General features: G+C 35.5%; 1 protein-coding gene across 5 annotated transcripts in view; it reads right to left on the bottom strand.

Moving 5' to 3' along the window:
* The window catches only part of MTA3 (metastasis associated 1 family member 3), a 139,820-nt gene that overhangs the window by 62,297 nt on the left and 50,328 nt on the right, over positions 1-27,195 (bottom strand). For all 5 annotated transcript variants that reach the window (XM_054061333.1, XM_054061329.1, XM_054061330.1 and 2 more), the window contains exons 7-11: positions 24,042-24,144; positions 16,074-16,173; positions 11,726-11,914; positions 6,562-6,636; positions 1,684-1,742 (exon numbers count right to left, since the gene is read on the bottom strand). In XM_054061333.1, coding sequence (XP_053917308.1) covers positions 1,684-1,742; positions 6,562-6,636; positions 11,726-11,914; positions 16,074-16,173; positions 24,042-24,144 — 526 coding nt within the window. The remainder of the gene's footprint in view (positions 1-1,683; positions 1,743-6,561; positions 6,637-11,725; positions 11,915-16,073; positions 16,174-24,041; positions 24,145-27,195) is intronic.

The raw sequence follows: 27,195 nt of genomic DNA, 5'->3' as shown, positions 1-27,195 counted from the left end.
TTCTGAGAAACAATACTACTCAGATTTCAAATACAATATATCAGTCTCGAAACAGAGTGTTAGCAATCCATCTGTCCACATGTGTCCCAGATTGCACAGTTATCAAAGATTTGTAAGTCCTACCCTCTTACTGTTGAATATGGATTTTGTCTTGGCACAAAGGCAAAAGACGGACAGTAAGAAAGGTAAAAACAAAAATCCTACATTTCAGAACAGGTTTTGTCATCCAATACAACTAGTCCCTACTGCAAACATATTGGCAGAAGTCCTGAACTGTCCACGCGGACCAAGGAAATTAAACTGAAAAAGCATTACATAAAGACTGAGCACCTTACAGTTTACCCAAAGCAGCCACTTCCCAGTCAGGGTTAAGATATGCTCCTAGTAGAGCATTCACCTTTTTTTAAAAGGTATGATATATTAGAGACTTGAGCTTTAAAGCTCACAAAATTTTTTCAAAGATGAGATTAAAACACTGAATTTAAACAGACTGCTCTTTGTACTACTAAATCTAGTTAAATGTCTGTATCAAATATGGAAATGAAGCTCTATTGTATGCAATTCATACAAGTAATCAAAAAGACAACAACGGATTTTTGAAGTATTTAATTTAGTATTCCAGTCTCCTGCTATAGAAACACTCATGGGAAATTCATATACATGTAAACTGAATATACCCACAGAAAGCCTAAAAAATGCCATCTGTAATCCTTTCTCTCTCATAATCTTGAGGAAATCATGACTATGAAAAAGACAGATTATATTTTGTTTCTGTAAGCTACATGTTAACAAATAGAATCATTAGGTCGGAAAAGACCTTAGAGATCATCAACTCCTGTCATACCTGTCTATTACTAAATCATGTCCCTAAGCACTTCATCTACTGCCTTTTAAACACCTTCCAGGGTGGGCACTCAACCACTTCCCTGGGCAGCCTGTTCCAGTGCTTGATAATCCTTTCTGTGAAGAAATTTTTCCTAATGTCCAACCTAAACTTCCCTTGGCACAGATTGATGGCATTCCCTCTTGTTCTATCACCTATCACTTGGGAGAAGGAGATATAGCTAATATAGCACTGCATTTAAACCTAAAAAATCAGACTAAAAGTGCCTCAGAAGAAAAAAAGATTTCATTAATAAGACTTGCTCAAAGATAAAAGATTTTAGATTGCTTGCTACCTTTAATTTATAGCCAGAACATCTCCTGTTTCTAGCTGAAGAACAGACTGCATCACCAACACAGAAATGTAATGGGAAAGTGTGATTTTATTTTATGCAACTACCTTAACAACTGCGTCTGTTTTGAAACACTGCATTTACACAAATATGAAGCATTGCACTACAGGGATCTGGAAGTGATTATTCTGGAAAAACCGCTTTTTAAGTGACAAAGCCCTTCCTGCCTGTGAGCAGTTTATGCAGTGCTTGATCACCTTTTGTAAAACCTCCCACTACTTCAGAACACTCAGTGTGCAGGTCAAAGAGAATGGGCTCAGTTAAGTACAAATGTTTCACTTATAACAAGAATTTGTGGCTTCTTCTGATTACGTCTCTGAAATTTCTGTTTGTATATAACAAATACTAAGAAAGTAACTATCAAAAAGAATAAAATATATCACACATGTTACTGTTTCAGTTTTACCTGTACATTATTTAAAAAAAAAGACTTTATTGTTATACTCACTAGGTGGGGATGTACACTTGTTTCAATTTACTTTCTGCTTCAGCGGCTTTCAGACGTTTCTAGTAGAGAAATCAACATGTTAAAATATTTCATGATCGTCAACTATGATATTTCATAAAACTGCACACAAACCACCTTTAAATTGTTTCTATTTTGTGATTCCACAAGAGCCTCCTAAACAAATGTAGAAACTACAAGATGAACACTATGACAAATGAGTTATCTATTTTTATTACTAGTTTGAAATTTTAGTATACTGTCATAGAATCATAGAATCGCTGGCTTGGAAAGGACTCACTGGATCATCGAATCCAATCATTCCTAACAATCCCTAAACCATGACCCTCAGCACCTCATTCACCTGTCCCTTGTGTGCTCTGTCAAGCCTGAGGGTAGCCCTTTATAAGCAGCATAAGAAAGTGGAACAATGAAATCCACTCACTGTTAGAAATAACTAAACATCTACTTCTGTGAAGTGTTATTAAAACCCTAGCTCAGGAACACAGTAGTAGCAGGACAGCTACACTACTATCAAGATAGCCTGTGAATTTACTGAATTATTACTTTCTCCATACTTGCAACAAACTCAAAATATGTTGCAGTCAAGGTAGTATAACTTCTACAGTGTTGAGGAGTTTTAGTTATTGCCATATCGATCAACACTACCTTCCTGCCTCTCAAGATTCCCTCTTTCTTTATTAGGTGTTTAGAATTCAGTCCTCCATTTATCCTACAACAGTCAGTTCTCTTCTCTGCTGTACTCCTATTTTCTGATATTCAGTTTTTGCAAGGTTCACAATTCAGAAGGATGTTTCCCAACCTTGAGAAAAGTATCATCAGAAGACTCTGCTTTGAGAGTCTCTTGCCTGAGTCATGAGGCGAGTTACAGAGTTAGTCAGTTTACAGGTCAAGTAGCTTGAGTAAGCCGCCACTCTTTTCCATTTCAGAATGTTGCCTCTGTGCTATCCATCACCATAACTCTCATTTATAACACCTGCATCTTTGAGGAGCAATCCATGACAAATTTAAGACTCCTAAGCAGTCCATAGCACTACAAATCAATTCTCATGTAATATTAGAGTCCTCTTCCATTTATTTCCAAGACAGGCTTTTTTTTTTTTTTTCCCTCTCTTTCTTTTTTTAACAGGTGCCTAGCGGTGCTTGGAGCTACAGAAGTAACTTCCATTGACACATCTGTGGCACGTGAACTCTTTCACCAGCACCAGGCTTGGCAACACCGCACTACCTTCAACATGCCCATAGCAGAAATGCAACCACAGTACGCTCTGCCTGCTTAAGGCAGTTTTTGCAAGAGCAAGGAAAGAGAACAGTGGAAGTATGCTCCAAGTGTCACAATCTCGCAGTTTTTCATCAGAGAACATTTCACAGTCCTAGCAGAAGAGCTCTCAGTGGTGAACTCTTTCCTCTTAATAGCTTCAGGCCACAAGCTTTCCACAAGTGTCTCTTTTTCCTTTTCATATTATACCCAACAATACAGAACTTGTTTTCAAACTGAAAAAGCATGTGAGACTGCAAGTCAGCAGTGAATGTGTTCCACAGAGGTTCGTAACAAACTGATTCCATTCTACAAAAAGAATAAATCTCACTGCACACCTAGCAAGATCATCAGAGCAAGAGAAAAACACAGTAAAGGGAAGGAAATTACAAAAGTAGTCTTGAAGCACCGTCAAAATGTAAAAGCTTTTTGTAGGAAGCTGTATTAAGCCCCGATAGTGGTGTTACTGAGAAATGACTGTTCACATTAATCTAATTTTAGCATGGCATGGGGGTTGTAAGGAATGCAGTTTTAGCAATTGCTTTCCTCTTTTATTTACTAAAGGTGAATCAAGTACTGCCTTCCACAAAACAATCACATAAAGCCATTTCAGCATAAACTATATTTTTATGCACTAAAACTATGCTCTCTGAGAGCAACAGAAAACGCCACTGCTTAAAAGATGAAACCTCATTGTGAATTCAAGTACAAAGAAGAAAGAAAGGATGCAGAAAGAAAAATATCAACAAATAGTTGGAATATCAACAATAGTTGGAATTTCTGAGACAAAACCTCTGCCTGTTGAAATTTAGAGGATGAAAAATAGTAAACTGTAAAGGTTGGAAGTTGAAACTCAAAAAAGTGAGACAAGAAACAAAACAACAAGGCTAATAAATCACAGGAGCAAGGTAACAAAGACAGCTGATGCCTGTCCTAAAGAAAAATTTACATCTGATGTTAAATAGTAACTATTTCAAACAAGACTTACAGACTACCTTGCTGGGGAGGTCAAGATACATTAACTCAGCTTTTCGCCTGGGCTCTACTACTTTTAATCAACTTCCCTTGAAATGGAATGTTATTTCTTTTTTAAGAATTTTTGTTATTAATATAAGCTGACAAATATCCCAAGAAATGACCATTTCTCTACATCAGTACTGTTTTCAACAACGGAAATGAGAGGGAAATGTAGTATATTGTTGTAGTACAGTAGTTATCTTTACATACGTTCTCCCTTTTTCTGTTGCAAAGTCTCAGTAAATGTCTTTTTGCATTGAAACAGATTTTTAAGGAGGATACCACAAATAATGAAACCACATTTCATTCAATGGAATACCTGGCCTTCCTCAAACACTATATAATGTAGTCGTCATGAAAAGTGCCATATCAAGTATCAAGAATGATCACCCAATGCCTGAATTAGTTTTGCCAGACAGGTTCAGCCCAGACTGAGAATTTTAATAGATCTATTTCCCTTCACCTTGACTTGAAAGGAAAGGGCTCTGAAGGTAAGGTGGCAGCAGTTATCTCCACTGCCACTGAATCACCACATTCAGCTACCAAGCAAGTACACTTAGAAGCAATTATGACAAGAAAAACTTTCTTATGCATGACCCAATGCAGCCAATTCACAGAAAGGAATAAAGATGAGTAAAGAGCAAATTTTCTTATTAAATTACACTGATTTAGAATTCTGAGACTGTATTTTATGCGTAAGATTCAACTATGTACATCAAACTTTGTCTTCCCATTTCCCCAAACTTTCCTGCCCCTCTAGCATGATATTTAGAGAAGAATTTATATGAAATTTCCCAATTTCTTACTATGCTTATTTTCTCCCTAAAATGCATACAATTATCACTTTTAGAGAACTGTACTATTATTACCATTCCAGAACAAAATAAACAAGGGCAGGATGAAGTTCTGCTCTGTTGTTAGGAAGGATTACAGAAATGTTAACCCTGATAGAAATGAGGTATCTGGGCCACACCAGTTTTGTTATTGACGATCGTATGTGTGACCCTGAAAGAATATGTCTAAAGCACTCAGCCTTGTGGAGCACTGCCATGTTCTGAGTTTGGATGTTTAAAGTTTACTTAATTACAAATAAAACACAGGCATTTATAAGAGCATTCAAGTTATAGATAACCATAAAGCCTACGTGCTTTTCTTGTACGTGTGGCTAAAAACCTAATCCTGTGAAAGGATACACAAACTCAAGACACCATCACGCACCTTGGTCATTGTAGTAACATAATCACAATAAAGCCCTAGGGACCTTTAGAAAGGGAGTTTTAGTCTTTCGTCAACCACTCCAGAGCAAGTGTTTCAGAAATATTTCACAGGAAGCAAGATCAGTCTCTAAGCAACTTAAGAGTGTTGACAAAAGTCAATTTGCACTTCAATTTATCCTTTCTCCAAGGCTTTCAGTATCAATAAAATCTTTTTATCTGATTCTTCAACATCATCTGTTGCCCAGTCCTTAAGAGCTGACAAAGAGCACAACAAATTGTTGCTGGCAATATTTCTTTTAAATAAAAATTAACAGTGCAAAAAAAAAAGTGTTAGTAGTGAAATTAATGGTGACAAACCCAGAAAAACATGCCTTTATACAGAGTATATTATTTTCTATTTGTATTATCCACAGAAATAAAAGGTCCTACCGTTAATTCATGACACTACTATGTGGTAAAACACTTGTCCCTTACTTTCCATAGCCTAACAAGATGATTAGAGATGCTTTCAAATAAACCAGAATGACCTTTCGGCACACACCAAGAAAATCTGGAACAATTCCGAAGATCCATCTAACAATACAGCTATAATCCTTACAGCATAGAATTTATTTTCAATGTGTAATTAACACTGCCACTAATCATAAAATTTAAAACATAAATTAAAATGGAGTATTCAAAAATATTTTATATATTTTAATATATATATTTTAATATATTTTATATATTCAAAAATATTTTATATATCTAAGGAAGGAGTAAATATATAGATTGCAATATTCAAAAAGCATCAACATTAAAATTTTGCCTAAAACTGGTTAAAATATCCCAGTGTCAGCACCCAATATAATCTTATCATGTTTCTTCCCCAGAGAAATCAAAACAATTGAATATTCATTCAAAAGAATGTGTTCAGACACACCCACTGTCTGAAGGAAGTTCTCAATTTTGGTTTCAAATCCTGGTAATGCCATAGTAATGTTTTATCATGGAGTACAGCCATAGCAGCCACTTTTTTTTTCTTCTCCTTCAGTCCCATGCCCAGCTTCACAGCCTAAGGCATGTGCTCTGGAGCCCGTTTCCATCTTATCCCATACCGCAGTAAGAACCAGGAATCATATTGCTACAAACCAGCAGACAACAAAAGTAGCTTTAAAAGCACTTGTATGTGATGCACAGTAGGCATCAGAGGATTTGATAATGCATCCCGCGAACAGCACAAACCCACTGGTCTGCAGCCTAAAATATTACCACAGGCCTCTTATCATATTTCTTTTTAAGAACACAAACACATTTTTATGCTTTAACACGTTCAGATTTTTTAAGAAAGTAGCAGACCGGTTAATACTGAAATAGTCGCTAAATTACCTGTTGCACATATCTGTCGGTGGTTTTCCACATGTAATAATACTCAATGATGCTAGTCAGTGACTTCCAAGGGAGCTGAAAAAGATTGGTTACAAATTAAAGGGGTTCTGAGAAATTGCAATGTTTGTATGTTATTAAAGATAAATTAAAATCAAGTATACTTGAAACACAAATACTAAAATGTGAATGTATTAAATACCTACATTAAAATCCATAACCAAATGAATAGACATTGCTATTACTAATAAACAACCTTTCCTTATAGCTAACAAGCATGCAGAATTACAATATCACACATTCAAACCCAAATGTAATTTATTCTGTTTCAGCCATACGGTTAAACAAAATGATCAAAACAGAAGCCAGATTTCCATCAGGAAACACAGAAGGTAATATCTCTATTATAAAGTGTATCAGATGGAAAACAACATCAAGACGAAAATAAATCATCTTGACAAGACTATGTTCAAGTCTCATGATAATTTATCACTTTAAAAAATACAGTGGTTACCATACTTAGTTCACAGGTTTTTCAAGTCCCATAACACTAGTTTTGCATAAACCTCCACATACTCTCGATAGTTAAACAAGGAACAAAAGGGTGCTAGAACAAATGATACTTTGAGCAACAAGAGTGACACTGAAAATTAATATTTCACAAAAATCTCTGTGCAAACTCAAGGCAATTGACGATTAGTTGGGATGCACATGTTCATTGATGAAACATAAATGTATTAGAAAACTAAGCATGTAACAGCCATTTTTAATTACTACTGAATAATCTATTTAACTTCATCAATTCTTTCTGCAATTTAAACTGGTACTTCTCTTACAAAATTAATGCAATTTTGTATCATATCTTGAAAACAAGCGGCTATTTTGTGCCTGGTAATTTCTAGAGGCATGCATTAATGCTAGTATTCTCTGCTTTCCAGAAATGAAGATCACTTTCCAGAAATCCCAGGAAATATAGGTGTGGAAGCGTAGATATCCAACCTTACTCACTCCACTTCAGGGCTTTCTGTATGCCTTAGGCCAAAATAATAAGTTCCTGAACCTTTAATCAAGCTCTAAAACAACAGAGGAACTCCTTATCAAAGCTGTGTCTTCCTGCATGCAGGGGCTCACAGCTAGTTTTTCATGCTGCTTGCTTGCAGACATTTAGAGGAACATCTCCCACCTCTGCCTTTAAGGAGCTGGGATTCAGGTCCAGACTCAGCTGTGAATTCTTTCTCAGCAGTGTACCACAGTATGTAAATCCCTGTCTATTTGCATTTAATTAAAAAGAAGCAGTGTAAGAAGTGCATAAGCTGATGTTCCAATAAACAGCAACACAACTCATTATACTAAAACCCTTTTATTTTCTTAGCTAAATTATGCCTTAACTGAAATCTGCCGGAAAAAATGCCAGTGACAAGAACATGAGTTTGGTGTGAGGTGACAGATGAGCTGCTTGTCAGCCTCTAAGTCCATATTCTTCCAGGCATCCAGATGAAACACTGACAATGGCACGTAGTTGGGGTGGCAACGAGTACATATTAGTGTCTCCATATTTATTTTCCCGCCTGAACACTTATTATCACATTCCCACTACAGACTGTTTGTCATTTTTTCTGGAAAAACTTTAATCTGTTTTAACTATAATTGCGACACAAATATGTTCATTCACTCAGCAGGCATTTACAGTTAAAGAAAGATAATTAAGGTGCTTGAACTGGATAACCAAAATCCTTTTACGGCTTGAGTCACAACTCTGAAAACCTGTTTAACAACCCAAGTATAGTATCCTGTATTCTGCTTACCTACACACTTAAAATGACAAAACACTGTGGAGGTACATGAATTTCCCAGAGATCGCTCTGAACTGCCGGTGAAGCTGTGAACAGCCACAGAATAATGCTCTTTTATTATTAAATTCTATTAAACACCAAATGAAAGAAGTAAAAATGACCATCTGTGCAACACTTCATAGGAGAAAATTAGCAAAGAGGTGTCAGCAGTAAAAAGACAGGGAGAGGGAATATTCAGTTTCTTTAGTTTCTTCAGGATAAAAATGGACCACTCAAGTCTGATCAGCAGGAAAAACTTAGGATTGTAAAGTATCTAAAATGGAACACGTTATCTTTAAGGCGCATTTCCACAATTTTCTGAAGCTGGAAAGCAGCTGCTCTGGTTTTCTACACGTGGTTCAAGTCTTATTCCCAAGGGCTTTCTTGCTATATTTGAGACGTAACAGTTACAAATCTGTGAAAACTGTTGATAATGAAAAACTAAGAATTAAAAAGCATAACAGCTGTCTCTTAACGCCAGGAAAACAGTTTTATTTGGAGAACATAAAATATTCAGTTTTCTTCCATTCTGCTACCCTGGGATGTGAAGTAATTCAAATGTATCAGGTAAATTCAATTAACTTAAAAAGTTGATTAGGTTTCATACAGGTTCTTCAAGACAGAAGAACCTCAACAAATATAGCTCCTATAACAAATAAACAAATAAGGCTCCTATAACAGTTGATGAGTCAACAGCTGATTGAAAAGCTAGACAGGTAATTTGACAACAAATGATCTTCTCCTGTCTATTAAAAAAACCCAAAATGTAAATTTTACACCACTTAATTGATAATAATTGTCTTAATAATTACTAATATTTAATGTTTATAGCGTAATGCTTAAGCTGCACATTAAACGTCAAATAGTGTCAGTTCTTACTAATTGCTGAAGAAGTAAATGAACCTGCCCTTTAGTAAACTATCTAAGGGCTGCGCTTGCAGCTGCCATGCCTTGCAAATCTGGGCTGATTCAGAAAAGGCAACTGCTCTGGGATATAATGACTCAAGCAAGTAATACATAACCCTTCCACTTTCTGCCACACAACACGACAGTCTTGCCTGTAGTGTGACACCACTGCAGGACTACTTAGGATTGAGTTTTAATCTCAGGCACCACAGAATTTAATTTTATCATTGGATCCTATGTGGACACTCAAACAACTCGCACGTACAGTACCAGTGCATTAGCGTCTTTGTCCATGCTCTTACAATTCATATAAGAGTACTTACTTTTCAATGACTAGCCACTGAAGAGGCAGGTGAAAAAAAACAAATGCATTCTTATGGAAAATTACTGCTTAAGTGCTACACATTTATACCTACCACAACTTGCAAAAATTTCTCATATATCCATGATCTAAATCTTGAATAATTACCTTAGATGATTATTTAAAACTACAAATCCCTATACGTTTAGAATGCTACATAGCAAGCAAGAACACATTTTACTCTAGAGAAATTAAGCTATCCCAAGATTAGACAATGATTAATGTAATTGAAAGATACCAAATTATATAGAATTACATCAAGACTGTTTGCACTAAGTTACCAGTACCACATAAGTGGATATACATAAAACAGATCATCTTTGATCAATGTTTGCATAATTCTCCAAAGGTAAAAAAATAAAGGTAGACAAAATCCCTGTTCTAAGTTAATGAGACTATAATATTTTCTGCCCTACATCCATTTCTGCTGCCCTCCGACTCATCATTAATGTGCCCTCAGCAGACTACACAACCCTAATTCTAAATCTGTGCATGGCTTTCACTTTGGGAGGAGGGCAAGGGAAAATATCTGCATTTTGGGAAGGAAGAATCAGAAAAAAAAGGGAAGGTATCAGAAGTCTATCCGAGATAGAACAAGAGCATTTTAAACAGCTTCTAGTGGACTAACTCAAATATCTAGTGTTTGAACACTACAAACGTAATTGATCCCTGCAAAACATTACTCCACTGTATCACCATACTGTCTGTTTATCAACAGACTTACGTGTTACATAATACAGAAATTATACAGAAAAGAAAAATACTACATAAATACCAGAGACAAGGCTTAGGTATACTTGGTCACAAATTGTGTAAGACTCAACTTGAAAACAGCCAACAAAATTTGTATCATACGCTACAGGCATTCTGAAAACCCAAATACCAAGTACTAGGAAACATTTAGTTAGAAGATACAGCTACTAGAACTATATAAAATATTATTTTCTAATACTATTTTCTTGAACTTAAGAGAACTATTTGATCCATGATGCAATTTTCAACCTTATGTGATGAATACATTGAACATTTTCTCCCCAAAGAATCTCAAAATTAAGCACGCAGATATAATACACCTGTTAAAATGTCAGTTCTTCAGAACAAAACAATAGCCTTCCCTTCCCACCTTCATTCAATTATCTGTTTCATTTCAGAACTATGAAAGTGAAGGAAAGACAGCTTCATTCAGTGCAAAGTCTCTTCCCATCGAACCACATTCTATCTTCTGCAAAGAAAAAAAACTCTGAGCTCTCAGAGTCAAGCAGAATGAGATTGTTGTGAGAATGTATCAATTGACTTCAGTCTTAAATAAAGGAATTCCTTTGGCTCAAATTCTAATCTTTTTACAAAGCCCAACTTTAATTTAGAACAACAGAGGGAGTCTTTTTCCTTGAAAGAGAAAGAAAGGTGCAAAAAAATCTGCAGACAAATTACTAGTAATTCCAGCAATTAATGTTAGAATCAATTTAATTTCATTACTCTGCATTAGAATTCAGCAAATTAAAGCTTTGCTGCCCTACAGTCTGATATTTCAGTACCAAAAGCAGTGTAGTTAGAACATATTGGAAAACATTTCCTTTACTTTTCAGAAGTGCCAAAACACCCAATATGTCAAAATAACTCCCTGTAGTGCACTTTAAAAGCTATCTGAACATAAATTTCTCTCTGCTAACCATAGAAATAAACCTCATCTTTTCCAAAAAACACTCAGGGGAGTCAGCCATGTGGCTGCTAATGAATTTCACGGGAAATTGTGGAAAAGTTCTGAAGAGCTTCTGGAACTTTTTCAGATGCTTCTAAAATCCTTGTAAAAACCCTTATCAAAACATATCCGCAAGACAGGTTCTACCTGGTATTAAACAGATTATCTTCTGTCATCATCTTTCCAAAGAATGGAACTGAACAAGAAAAAATACTGACTTTCAACCAGACAAAACGTGTATATATGTTAATTACATACATCAGCTACACAGATTTCTCCTCTAGCTAATCTTCCAAACCTAGAGAAAGCAGTTATGCTCACCCATGTGAAAACAAGAGTTACAGAAAACTGTCCTGCTTTTGTACTTACAAAGTCTTGTCGAATATCACTGAAGTCCTTGCCATACTTTTCCAATGCCTCTTCAAATAAACTAGCCTCTGATGCTGACCACTCTTCCATTTCATCTCTGCACAAGACAGGCCCTCCAAGTGGCACCAGAACACCAACGGCACTGCTCAAATCATAGTTGTGTTTATGCAGCGTATTCATTGCATGAAACTAGCAAGGAGAAGAACGAAAAAAAAATTGTTTAAACAGCCAGCAGTCCATTTCATTTAATACAAATTCAGTGTCTTTTTTTCTATAAGCCATACAAGAAGCCTCCACTAAGGCCAAATTTAGAATCAATCTTGATATCATAGGCTTTCTCCTGTGGAGCATAAGGAAAATAAATTATTACTTTATCTGGGAAAGGAAATGCCTTAAAAAAATGTTTACTCAAAATGACATTAGTTTATTAGTTCCAAATTGCAAGCAAACATTGATAGCGAATCTTTAGTTGGTAGAAATCACCCTGACAGAGGCAGTGGCATACATTGATGGAGAAGCCATTTTCAATTAACCAAAGTTCTAAATAGCAGCTGAACAGCTGCCCAGACATCTATGTGTTCAATATTCTTATTGCTGGGGAAGGAAGAAGTTTATAATTTTCATTATCATTGTACTGAAAACAAGCAAGATTTTTGTCCCTTGCTAAACTCTATTGCCAGAGATGGGCAAATAAGGTTTCTTTATTAATTGCACTTTCCTTTATAAAAGAGGAAAACAGAAAATGAACAAGTTATACCATTTTACTTCAGATGTAATAGAGAATCACTCACATCACTAACCGATGATGGGGAATATACAAAGTAAGCAGCTATATCACAAATCCACCCACAGTGAAAATGAGCAACGTTGAAGCCACTTTTCTGACTTAGCTCCCAAAAGCCCAACACCACAATCTTCAGTTCTTGTCCTCAAGAAGGTATAAAGCACGATAATTTCTGTGACTGAGTAACATGTCTGTCCCACCACAGAAATGAGCTGTAACTGTAGCATCTCTCACATAGCCCTAAACTCATCTTATCAGAGGGGGCACCCAAAACCTTTCAAGGAAGGAACACACTTCCATTGTTTGTCAGTAGAACACTTACAAAGCAATTCCAGTTGAGCTTCTGCATACAAATGCGCTACAAATAATGAGCACTGTCCATCTTTTGCCATGTCCTTTGAATGGCTAAAGTCTTCCTCCAGATTTTAATGTATCTCTCTCTCTAAGCTATCAAGCACAAGATTCTTACACTGTTTTGTTTGTAGGAAGTAATATTACTGTTGCATTACAGTGTCTTTTAGGTCATCAGCCTTCAGAAGCCCTCTAGTATGTATAGAAGCATTTTAATATGGAAATACATAGCACAATGTCTAAAATCCATAATCTTAGAGAACGTAAAATCCCTAAGCCAATGAGTAAATCAGGCCTAAACATTGAACTCTTACAGTATATGTGTTACCAAAGTTAAATCTTTGTTTAAATTGCAGCACTTGTGGAAAAGCAGTACGTACTGGACATTTTCCAAGCAGCTGCTAAATCGGGATCTATTCACCGATACCAACTTTCTTAAAAATGACAACAGAAGTGAAGAAATCAGGATCGTGCTCTTGCCTTATGTTCATTTTTCCATCTATAAAAAAAGCTTCTGGAGCTGGGAAGAAAAGGAACAATGGGACACACTGCAAAAAAAGCCATAACACACAGTTCCCAAGCCAGCTGCAATTTCAGTAGTCACTTAAATCACCTAGACTGAACTGCCTACAACAAAGTACTCCAACTGGAAATGGAGTATGGATTCTATTATGCAATAATATTTTAACGATGTTTATCTTGGGAGCCACTCATATGGAAGTCTAATAAAAGTAATGAAAAAGGTATTGTTCAAAATGCAAAGGAAAAACCTGCTCATATTTTTAATTTTGAAGAGACATCCAAACCAAGATTTAAGTACTTGCAGTAAAGTAGCACAGGCTCTACTAAACAAGCCCATTGCAAAAACAAGTAACTCCATCAACCTGCTCTGTTTTAATGGCTCTCATTATCGGTATATGCAGTATGCAACATTCAGGAATCTGAAACAGGAAGTCTTCCCAGTTTCCTTCTCTTCTCATAGATGAATTTTCATTATAAAATAAAAAAATGCCTCCGAGAAGGGCAGAAATGCAACTTTCAGTTGGTTGTTGGTCTCGTCTTTAATGCTGTAAGAAAAGACCATTTACTATAATCTAAGAAGGTAAACACTTTGCTTCGTATCTTCCAGTAGGCTTTTCTAAAAGCACTAGTAGTCTCCTGTCTTGTCTCATTACCTTCCCCATGATTTCAAAATAAGAAAGCCTGAAAGTAGCCTTTCACTTGCTGTTAAGCTGCAAGACCTCCCTAAAGCACACATCCACTGTAAATTTACTCATGTTTATAACCTATACCTTTATTGTACTTCTTTTATTATCAGTCAGTTTATAGTCATCTGTAATTGGAACAACTAATTAGGAATACTGTAAAGCCACATGTGCAGTGTACAGAAATACCATTAATAGCACTTCAGATGCAAGGGTTACTTGTCTTGCATTAAGAGTACAGACGGTTCAATCTTCTTGGTGTTATGCACCTATATCCCTTCCAAAGCATAAGTAAGATACACTGCGAGTCCTGCAAACATCTGTACTAACTTTAACTGCTGCTCGAAATATGCTCCCAATTAACATGGGAATGTCTGAAAGGATAACTACTATAATGACAAGTCTTTTCTTAACTTAGAAGGAAGTACATTGACAAAGAGCAAACAGAAGGTTTTTAAAAAGCTGAGGGGTAGGAAAACGAGAACAGACACACAATAATTAAACCTGGGGTGCCTCCTCTGGTGCCTCATTATAAGATATGCCTTTCATTAAGTGTAATGGAACTTAATGGATCATTTGCAACAAAGAAACATTCATATGGCACTCAAACACTAAATGTAACCCTTTATTAGCAGCACTGCACATGTACTTTCAAACAAGAAACTGTAACAAGGATTATTCGATTCTATTAATCAGTGAACAGCATAAGAAGGATGTGCAGCATGTGGGATTTATGAGAAATCCTTCCAATGACATCTTCATAAAATGGAAAGTGTTAAACTAAAGAACTACTTTGATGGAAAAAAAGCATTTAATGTGAACAGATTTCATTGGTAAGGCCGTATCAGCAAGTGTGAAACAGAAAACTGATATTTAGCATTACTGAAAACATTATATTTTGCCACAGCCTTTACTACGCTACTGTTGTCCAGACTAAATCAGTTTCTTGTTTAATAGCCTTTGAGTACACTGTAAAATATAAGAAAATAAATATTTTTCTGATAATACTAATGACTATATTTTATCTGGAATGTTAAGAACTGCCCTACTGAATCAGACCAGTCATCCACCTAGCCAAGCATATGTAGCTTTTGACAGCAGCACCATGAGATGTTACTTAGAGAAAGTACACAAATAAGTCTGAGGTCAATTCCCATTTCATTCACCAGCATCTACAGATCCTGGGAATTAGAAATGCTAGACAGCATGTGTCTCCCTGTTCTCCTCAGGACCCACTAATGGACACATGGTCCATAATTTTTCTAAGCCCTTTTTTAACCTGCTGATATTGTCCATTCCCATAAATTTTGTAACTAAATTCCAAGGACTATCTTGCCACTGTATAAGGCAGTACCTTAACTATTTTAAATTGATCTGTCAGTTTCATTGAGTGTCCTCGAGTTCAAATACTCATGTATCTGATGAATAGCAGATCTACTTCAGCCCTAACTAGTGTTCACAATTCTGTACAAAAATACTTAAAATAATAAACAACAACTGCTGATGTCTTTGGAAATCTACGTCAAACCTGACTGTACAAAACAGTTAAGATTTTGTTCTTACAGTTTTCCTGGCATGCTTTTATTACTATAGCACATCTTGTCATCCCAGCTAATATGAATATACATAGACAAAACTTTGGTCTGTAATTGATACATTTAACTTTCTCTAAAAGAAGCAGGTGCTTATATCACAGCGCTTCAACAAACCAACGAAACATCCAAAGGATATCCTAAATAAAACCTTCTTCAAAAAGTTGTTTATGAATCTGATTGCTTACACTTCAGAAAACTTACTGACATACACATATTAACAAGTACAAAACATTATCTAAATAATTTTCAATCACCTTTATTACCACATACTTTAAATCACACTATTGATCAATTGTACTGGGTGAATCCCTATACAATATTTATTATTCACCCTGCTATGCAAATTATCACATACAAAGATATTATATTTAAATGGATTACAGCTGAAGTCAAGCAATTTGCAGACCACCTACCAGTGTGATGTCTCGGGAAGCAGCAGCTGCACTCATGTGTAAACTAGGTTGCCTGACAGAACTACTGCAGTCCAAAGCTCGAGCAAACGTGCCAACCGCACTATGACAGAGAAACAGTAGACAGTAAACACACAGAAAGATTTAACCTTTCTATTATCAGACTCTATGACTTATCTATAAAAGGATTCTTTTTAAAATAAAAGTCACATAATGTTAGCCTTAAGATTTCAGATCTTTGCTAACAAAGGACAAATTGACTGATAGATCACCAAGCATTGAGAAGAATTCTAACCTTCTTCCCCAAAAGTAACAACTTACATATAAGAACAACAGCACAGAAATAAAAGACACCCAAGAAAATTCCAATGTAGTAATTTTTTATTCATTATGAAGTCAAAGAGCTTATTGAGTTTGGATATTACAACCACGATTACTATTTTCAAAATTAGAAAGTCAAAACACTGTTGAACAAATTACAATAAAATTAAAACAGTGTTCACCGTGTTCCCATGAGGAAAATAACATTTTATTCAATTCAGAAATGCAAGTCCACTACTTCTATTAGTAAGGGAAATAAAGCATATTAAGTTAGCATTAGGTACCTCCAAAATCGTATTTTTGTCATGGGTCTTATGTCATAACAAAATGCATCGATCTCTCTGCCCAATTAATAAAAGTATTTGGCATTATTGAACTGGACACATTTTTCTCCACTTTTGCCTTTTTGCTGCACCTCTGTTGATGTATTGTGCGAGGCATTTATTAGACTTACCAGAGCAACAAGATAAGGAATAGAGATGGAGAATTACTGTGATAGTGACCTTCCTGAACTGCAATTTTTTCTTGGAAGCACATCTATGATATAGCATAGACAGCGAAGGGAAAAATGCATAAGAGGATTTGATTGGCATCAGCATATCATAGAGGAAACTAGCAAGGATGCAGAGACACATGAGAAAGACTATTAATTCAAAGACTGGAAGGAGCTCCAGCACTCTCATTTGAACAATATCCCTTGAGGTGCAGCGTGTCATTATGATATCAGAAAACAACTGCTTGTTGCAGTTACGACCTAAGTACTCCTAACTTCAAAGATCCAATTACTCACATAACATTTTTAACACAGTGCAAGCATCTAGACTAACGACTTGGAGCCTCGTTCAGCAATTACACTTCACACAAGTTATAAGTGTAGAATTACACCAATGAGGAATATCATGGACAAAGATCAACACACTGGAAGTGTCATGTTACTGTGTACTACGAACCCAAGACTTAACAATGCATAACAAAATAATGCAATGTGCACCAAGATTTTAACTCACTAAAGTGTATCATTAATCATGGAGAAACTGGTAATAACATCTGTTACTGCAATATTTTATAGAATGTCAAAACGTTTAATACTGAATGCATGTTTCAGTACTCACTGCCAAAAACTTATAGGACAGTTCAGGTTCCACAGCAGCAATTGGCACACTCCAGATATTAAGTGTTTAAATTGCTAAATGCTATGGAAGGAGTAAGTTATATTCAAATATTGCTTTACAACCTTTGCTCTGTCTTTGGCAAATATGTGACAAGAACACATACACATTGTATTTTCTTTTTAAAAAAGTTTGGCAGTACATAAAGCAGTATTTGTCCACAATTAATTCCAAGAACAAAGCTCTTTTGTGAATATATTTCCTGATAGTCAGTCAATCCATTTAAAAGTGTTGGCATTGATAAGGGTTGTAGCTAAACAGTCTTTCCTGTGATCCTTCTGTCGCTACTGTTTGAACCAGTAAAGCAGCATGCGGCGTGACTGTATTTCCCTTCTGCTGCTACCTACTAGCTTCTTATCTTTCTTTGCATAATTAGCACTATTTTCTTTTAACCGTATTTTTGAAATAAAATCACAGTATGCTATGAAAATTATGGAGAGTACATCCTCACAAGTAACTCTTCAGCACATCAAGCTTCCTTCCAAGTTTTTAGGCTGACTTCATAGACCAGGCATATGTGAATTATGTTGCCCAGTATGTAAAGTCAAAGTTAATAAACAATATAAAACAAAAAATGTTTTTTTCAACTAAGTGATAAAGAAGTAAGAACTGATGCACTAGTTGTTACAGTTCAGTGCTGTACTGAGCAAGAGAAGATCACAACTATTAGAGAAATGCTGCGTGGGAGTGTGGGGTATATGAATGCAAAATAAATAAGAACCACCATAAAATGCAGGAAGCATGCCATTCTGGGGCTGGGCGGGACAGAGGTGTGTATGTTTTGGCTCTAGCTTGTAAACAACGTAACTTCGAGTTCACTTTTCCCTGGGTATGTTTCAAAAATAGTGAATCTTCCAGACAAGTCAAATATGTGTAGGAATTCTTGAGCATTTGGCTGCTGAATAGTAACTAGTCTCAAAACTCAAAAATGATATACAGTGCTTTGCATAATCTAGATTATAATCAAATTCAACATTAATTTTAGAAACCATAATAAGATAACTTCGGGGGGGTTCCATTTAAAATAGAAATATGACGAACATCGATATAAATGAATAAAAAATCACAATAAAATAAAAATAAATAGCCAATATCTAATTACAGAACACACATTGTCTTCACCTACCTGCTACTAAAATAAAAGTCAGTATTAAGCAAATTTAGGCTGAACAGTCAGACCCTAACTATTCATTTTTTCTTTGAGGCAGATTCTTTAATGTAAGCATTCCATTAAGTTGGTAGGATGCAAAGAATAACTGTAAAGATTTAACTGAAGCTTTAATTCAATAACAATAAACTTATGTCACCAAAAAAAAGTGTGCTCAGCAAGCTACTTACAAATTAGTTATTAAACAAGTAATTAAAGTAGTGAGACTTCAAAGAGAAACCAACACTTCCCACACCTCCCAAAAATAGCTAAAGCCAAAAGCCATACAGACAGTGAATTACACAGGTGGCAGAGAGATGGACCCAAATGATAAACAACTGGTGGTATCGGCATAAAGATCACTCTTTGCACAAGTTATCATCAGCAAGCAGGTATAAAAGCTTTAAGAGCTAGAATGAATTAATTAGGTTTTCCTTGTTTTAATTATTTGTAAGTCCAGAGCCAAGAATGTTCTCTTGAGGACTTGTAACAGAGATTGCAGCTGACAACTGTACAAACATAAAATGAATCAAGATATCTGGTGCCAGGATGTAAGACTGTGGAATAAGTCCACATATTCTGCAAAACTCAACAATATCTATGTCCCCCAAAAAACCGACAGTGAACTCTCTACGGATGAAGTAGCTCATCAAAATTTTGTTGTGCCCATGTGCCCTACATTTGGGCAAAACAGCAGATTAGGTATGGAACACATAAAATACATTGTTCTGCATTTCTTATAACTCTAGTCTAGACACTAAAGGAAGTAACTGTTCAAATTTTTGCATAAGATCAGTATTAGTGGTAGCCAATGAAATTATGAAGCAGCAAACACTAGAGAGTGTCTGGAAAGTTCTGGATCCAGGCCAGTAACTCTCTATTTTCCTCTACCTTGTATTCTCAAAAAACATACCTGAGAGAGAGAGGTCCTTTCTAATCTGAGGATGTTTATTTCAAAATTGCTTACTTCTATACATTGTTTCTCTGCTTCAATCATACTAGAGGAGTACTGGGTATACTCTGGAAAAATCTTTCTAAAGTGAACCACCTCTACGCGTATATGAATCTGCAAGTTCACAATTTTCCTCATGCAAACTAATGAATAAGACCTATGCTTCAAAGTTAACATTTCTGAGGAAAAGAATTAAGTGGGTCTTTGGTGGTTTCCTACATATTAGAAGAGCTTTTTGTTTTCTGTATTATTACTTCATTGTTGCCCTTCACTGTGAGCTGTAAATAGTCCTAAAGATGACCTCTTGGACTGCTATCAGTAACAGCATCTTACAAACAGCCAATTAATATCTGATTGCTCCTTAAGGGAGTCTCATGATACTTAGAATCTTGGAAAGAAGGAAAAAACCCTACACTTCTGCAGTGGAGACGCACACCACCAGCACAATATTAATTAAAGCTGAAAAATACCTCTGAGATTTTTCCTACTGGATCAAAATCAGACATACAAAATCAGACATAAAGAACACATTCACAGTAAAATGATGCCATTCCATAAGACATATTTTCCTTGCATTTCTAGACAACTGTCTATACAGCGCTATGCTTCATTATTACTGCTTCAGACCTTTAGAGCACAAAGGGAGATGACATGATAGACATGAAAAGTCACCTGCCACTATTCTTTCACTGAAAACCTCTTAAAGTTAGGGTAGGAGTGGCATTCCACACAACATCCCCTATGCACCACAACTAATCTTCAATTTCGTTACTGAAGGAATAGAAATGGAACATATGTGAAATCTTTATTATTCAAAAGAAACAGAACCTGATAAATACAAGTAGTTTATTTCACAGGATATGATTTAAGTGATCATCTGTACTGCAATTTCACAGTCATACAGGACATACAGCCCCTAAAAAGCAGCACCATGAAAACACTGCTGCAGAAGTCTCTTATTATAATGCAATACATCAGAATTCATCAAAAAAAGATGCAAAAGGAATTAATCTCCCCAGTCTGAATTAGTTGTTTTCAAATTAATTTGGTCAAGAAGAAATATAGTAGCACACTGTAAGATAAATTGATGTAACAAGTAAACCTCCATATACTAGGAGTGCTTATAACTAAATCAACAGTAACCAAGAGAAAATTAATATAATCATTGTCTTGGAGAAAATGGAGAAAATGGAAAAGTAGAGACAACACAGGAAGAGATCAAGCTCTAATTCATTCTTACTATACTAACACATAGTTTTCCATTCTTCCACGATCTTACATCAAAAAATAAGCTGGCATTCAAATGAAGAGAAATATGTTATGTTAGCCAGAGGTACGCAAATCCATTTTAATATCAAAGTAACCAAAGAACAAAATTCTTAGGCCATGCAATGCAATGCTTTAAGGCCATTTTAATTAGCCTAAAAGATTCTGTTTTAGGAAATAAGCTGGAACCAACAGTGTCTGGAAAATAGCTTGATTCAGAGATGTAATTCCTTCCAGAAGACGATGTTGATAACCTAAGAATAAAAGAACTAAGTTGTTTCACTGCATCATAAAGTACATAAGCCGAATCAGAATGTACCAAAAACTTACAATGTAATGAATTACAGACCAAATGAGCAGATAGAAAACGAAAAATAAAAAAGGGTCAGGTCTATGGCTCTCAGCATCTGTCCAGACTGAAGCCACAATTTCTACCACGCTCAAGTCTAGTCAGGATCATTTTTTACACCTTAACTACTTTAAAAAAAAACCAAGCAAGTCTATTATGCTATACATACAACATGAAATTTTTTATTTCGCAATACTATGCAACTTGAAACAGAAAGAGAACATAAGATCTCACTAGGAAATAAAGTATTACTTGTATACCAGGAATGACGGAGACTGATAACTGGAGAAAACAGAGTGCATCTATATCCACGTTTTAGTTCAAATTGGGAACGTAGTTTCAAAGCAACTGTCTTTATCTACTGCGCTTTAACCAACACCAAAAGGTATACTGTAGCATACAAACTGGATTTCTGTTAAGTTAAACAGTAGCTTCACACACTCATAGACATTCAGTCCACAGAATCGGATTAGAGTTAAACTAAAAATAAAGCAGCTCGAAATGTGGGTGCTAGGTCCTCAGCACTAATCATTTCAATTCCACAAATCCACTTCTCTGTATTGTACAATTTGCCAACATGGACACAAATAAGCTGTTGTTGCAGCTTCTCAGCGTCCTATTCTTTGAAGCTAGTAGACACAGATGAACTGTTGCCAATATATATGACAGAACAAAAATTTGTTGATGAAGCTGTATCTTATTTAAATGGAGTAGAAAATGGTGTTGGGATCCTCACTAGCAGAGTATAAATGATAGTGCATTACCCAAAACCAACTCAAAACCAGAATATACTAGTCTGATGCCCCAAGCTTTTCTTAACTGATGCTTTTGCTAATTCAAACAAGACGCCTTTGCCCAAACTATGCTTCAGTAGTAACAATAAGGAACTTTCCAGATCTGTAAATCCATAGTCCCACAAAACTGCTCAGGGACCTCAAGCTTAAAAATCTTTCTGCTCAAGTACTCTTAGACTTCTTTCAAAATCTCCATAGACTTTTCTGACACTGCTACCTCTGATTTCTGGATATGAAAGGCATATACTTCTATCTTGAAATCAAGCAGGTTATTGGACACCAAAGCTAGTGAATGGCCCAGACGGACCAAGCCTCTAAACCTAAAAAAAAAAAAAGGTCTCTCTTCCTGAGACAATAAACAAATCTTATAAAATCGGAAAAGCTACATGTCTTAGGTCAAATAAAAATGTTCTTTCATGTGGACAATACAAATAGAAGCCAAAGGATGTCTTAAATATTAGGAAAAAGAGAGAAGATTTTTTTTCTCTAACAATTTCATTTGTTCTCTATCATTTATTCTCTGCCTTTTCCCAGCACACTGCTTACTGGTACGCCCCTCTGAGAACATCTTCAGCTTCACAGTATATTACTTCAGCTCCCCGGAGCGGCTGCAAAATGGGCAGTGGGAGGACGTGAAGGTAACGAGTGAGCTCTTCAAAAACACATGTAATCTTCACAGAAATCGTACTTTTAAGGCATCCCACAAAGATCTGCCCATATACGTATCCAGGTATTATACTGCTGGTGAAAGAAGTAGTTCTGTTTCCTGGGTTCTATTCTATGGAGCATTTACCAGCATTGTGATCTTCCGAACAGATGTATGTTCATGCCTATAATCCTCTGTCTTGCTTGGAAATTCAAGAGGCAGGCAAGTTTTACTACTGTATAGAAAGGATACAGTACTACAAAGAAAGAAGAAACCCAGGAGGATTAGCATCCAAACCGTAAAACAAGGAACTGGCAACCCATTTCACCATACACATAAGCAGGAAAATACAAAGCAGCTTCCCTTTATTTCCTTCCTGAAATGCTTTGTTCAAAAGGAAGAAAGAATAAAGAACAGAAACTGGAAACTATGTAAAAGGATTATTTGCCTAAGAAGATTTGAGACTATGCTCTGCAACCAGATGACAGAAAACGCAGGAGATGGAGTAACTAAGGATAAACTCCCTGCATTAGCAGTGATTAACAGGTCTCTGCCATCATAAGTAGAGTATGTTTGTACTATATTTGTAAGTAAGAATTACAGGACAGGCGAAATATATTGTAACTCCTAAGTGCAGAGTTGTCCTTCAGCAAGAAGCCTACAGTTTTGAAAGTTTGTTTTGGTTTTTTGGTTATTTTTTTTTAAAGTAGAGAAATTATTTTTAAAGGTAGTTATTAATTCCAAGGGCTTTGATGTTCCTTTCATATATCTGCATAACCATATGTTAATTTATAAAATTGAACTGACCAGAATTTTTTCACTGATGAAATGCATTACATCAAAACTTTTACTTCAATATTCATCCAAAATAATTGCACTGCATATTATTCAGCTTATATGCAGACTGGGAAAGTTCTGTATCCATTTCATTTGCTAGTATTTTCTTTCTTTCTACTCTTAACTTTATACTACACTACCAAATTCCAAGTACTATAATACAAGACCAAAATATTAGCACTGAAATTCTGTTTCATTTACTTTGAGGGAAAAACAGAGTGATGCCTGCATTTCTAGTATCAAATTCTACTATGACCTGAAATACAGGCAGTGCAGCATTATTCCAAAACTGACTCTCTTTTTCTTTCTTCTGTATTGATAGCTTCAATAAATACGCAAAATATTATGGTCTAATTTTCTCTTTTAGTTAACTGTGAGAAAGAGAAGGGCTCACAAAATGGCAACAAGTTGATTAACACGATATAGGGGAATAAATAGTCAGTAGGAAAAGGAAAAGGATTTTTTTTTATTAGAGGATTATTAATCTTACCGTGCTACAACTAAAAACTGGTCAATCTGACGGTCAGTAAGGGGGCTATCTGGATCCCATACTTTTACTTCCAGCTTTGCCTGTTCTCTGTCATCTAATTCTCCTGTCAAAAGGTAGATGGGATAAAACACTTATTACTTACAACATTTTTCTCTGTGTATTTCTTGCTCTATGTTTAAAAAAGACATTGTACATCTTTAAACACACATATACAGTACTTAAAAATTAGCAGTTACAATTTAAATTTCATAATGCAGCATCAGTAAAATAAATATCTTGCCTTCACATCAGCATTTCAATTTAAGGAGGCATCCTTAGGAGGTGTGGTATTAAAGAACTTTAATAAGATGTGATTAAAAACTTGAAACCATAACCTCAGTAACTAGTAGTTTCTTTAAATTGCTTCTCAACTATATTAAAGTTAGATTTCATTTAAGCCATATTAAAACTAATCTTACACTTAACGAGATTTAGCAATTAAATTCTATCTAATTTGTATTCTATGCCCCCAAAACAAAATTCATGATGAAAAAATGCTGTCTACTACATTGAATTATTTTACCTCTTGCTCTCAGCCACTACATTATCTGTATCATTAACACAAGTCATATTACCGTAATTGCTGTGTATGTTTACTAATTATATCCTGTTATAAAATAATACATAAGGCTATAACACAAGAAAGTCACTATATACTACATCATGATTTCCCAACTCTATTTGTCAGAATAGAGCAATTTGTGACCATGCACCTGACTGAAACAATGGTGGCAGTTTCCAAAATTTAATTTGCCCTCTATTCATTATTAAAAGAGTATGGCATTTGTACTGCTTGGAAGAACAGTAAAGTGTGAAGATACTACAATGATTCACGTTCATATGAAAGGCTAAATCTTGGCTTGCTACTACATCAGTTAACTTTTACAAAATGAGAAACATTGCAGAGGCTGATTAGGCAGGCAACACATATCCTACTAGTATGAAACATTTGATCTATGGGATGTGGTCAACACATTTGGAGCCACAACAGATGAAGAGAGTAAAGTTAGAAGCATCATTGTCTTTCCTTGGTATTTTAGAATAAGAGCATGTTCTTCCTTCAGTGAACATGTGAAAAACTCTGTTGGATGCCAGTACTTTTATAAGCTACTACGAGAATAAAAACATGTTCTCAAATACAGCCATTCAACTTCCTTTGAAAATCCAAGCTGTGTAGGTACTGCTCTAAGTACGGAGAAGGTCGCTTTATTCCATGCTATTTCTTACGACTCAATAAAAAAGAGAGTCTAAACATGCATAGTATTTTCAAGATGCGAAAAAAACTGTACACTTAAGAGTCTGGAAGCAGTCTGCAAACCCAGCACTGGCGTTCCCGAAATCTGATCACACACAGCAAGTTCCTTTAGCACATTCAATCTAAAGGAAATGAGAATGAGCCATGTATTTATCCCTACCAAATACACGAGTTAAAACTGCACCATGCTGCCTGGCTAACGTGTAAGGAACAAATTTCACAGTCACATTCTCAGAAAGCAAATTAAATTATTTTATTCTGATACATCAGCAACAAGGAATTTAAGATAATTCACATCCAACACCGGAGACAGATTTTTAATTTCTGGCAATCTAGAGTAGGATTTCAGGTCAATAAACTTATTCAATGGACTACACACTTGTCAATACATTCATTTTTTCCATCTGTAACAGACACATTGTGGGTGATGTTCTACATTTTATAAATAATCTCAGAGCACTTCAATCTGTTAATACATAGTTTTCAAATATCTTTAATGCTAGTTAACTGTTTCAGGACAGAACTGTTTCGGATCCTGGAGATCAGAATTGTGGAAGAATGGCAAACCCAATACTCAGGCAGAGCATAGTTCTCACAAAGAGAAAATGTCACACAAGCACAGCTCAAGAATTCAACCAAAACACGTCACTCTCCTGAATCAAGTTTGCAAAAAGATGGAAAAAATTGCAATGCTACACATCTTAGTTCAATTACAGGTAAATAAATAAGTGCTACTACAAAATGTTGTTGTAACTGTTGATACAGGTAAAGCTGAATTATTGCCAAACACTATTTCATAAGGGCATTAAACATAAATAGTTTGGTATAAATATTCTGTTGTTCATAAAAGATTGCAAGCACACATAACATAATATTTGCAATATTAAATGTTACTGCAACAACAGCAGACAGAGAGGTTTCCAGAAGATACATTGTCTCTGCCAAACTGCACTTCACAAAAAATACTTCATTCCCGATTTTCTACTTAGATGGCAGAATATGATCACTTAATCAGGAAGAAAAGTGAGGTAACCTAAATCAATCAAGTCGTGGATGCAGTCAAGTGGTGTTACATAAATCTCTGAAAACTGATTTCAGGAATAAAAATTTTGTTGACTTCCTTTGAATGTGAAAGAAAGAAAGAATCAGCATAGGAGGATCACATAAGACAAATAGTTCTTCTTTCCAGATTTCTTTTTTCAAAATAGCAATTATTAAAAAAATCCCTATTTTCTTTGAGCTGTCTATCATGTCTGTAACTTCCTTATACTGTAGGATTTTTAATATAGCAAACCCCTTTAAAACTGCAACACAATTTCTGCTAACAACTCTACATTTATCCTTTATATTGTTGAATTTGACCTATAGTTCAAGAGATTCAAACTGCACTGGTATTAATGTTGCCACAATGTTCATTCCTTATACTGAAAGCTCCAAGACACAAAGGGAATGGGGGATTTCAATTTTCAACATTTTCAAGGAGGTCCTCAGGTTCTGTTTTACAAGCATTACCTTCCCTCAACATCACCAAACATACTACTTAGAGCTTCTAAGAAGTGCCAGGCTATTTTTTTTGAACTGCTGGTATGACACACCAGTCTACTCAATTTATTTTGAGTGCAGCTTATAATTTCATTACAGCCAATCTAATCCTGAAGATCAATATTATCAGAAAACATTAGTAGATGGCCAGAAATACACCTACTTTTCTCCACATCAATGTCTGAATGCCTTATTTCTCATGGTTCTCTTCTTATTATAAGCAAAATGTTTTTTCTTCTTAAAAAATATAATAAATTAAGTTCTGTGTTTCAGGTAGACATTTTAAACAAAAGAAAGCATGATCCAGAAAACAACCGT

Source organism: Cuculus canorus, chromosome 3, assembly GCF_017976375.1.
Source record: "Cuculus canorus isolate bCucCan1 chromosome 3, bCucCan1.pri, whole genome shotgun sequence".
NCBI lineage: Eukaryota > Metazoa > Chordata > Aves > Cuculiformes > Cuculidae > Cuculus > Cuculus canorus.
The sequence above is the reverse complement of the archived record's forward strand: the minus strand, read 5'-3'. Positions and strand labels throughout refer to the sequence as shown.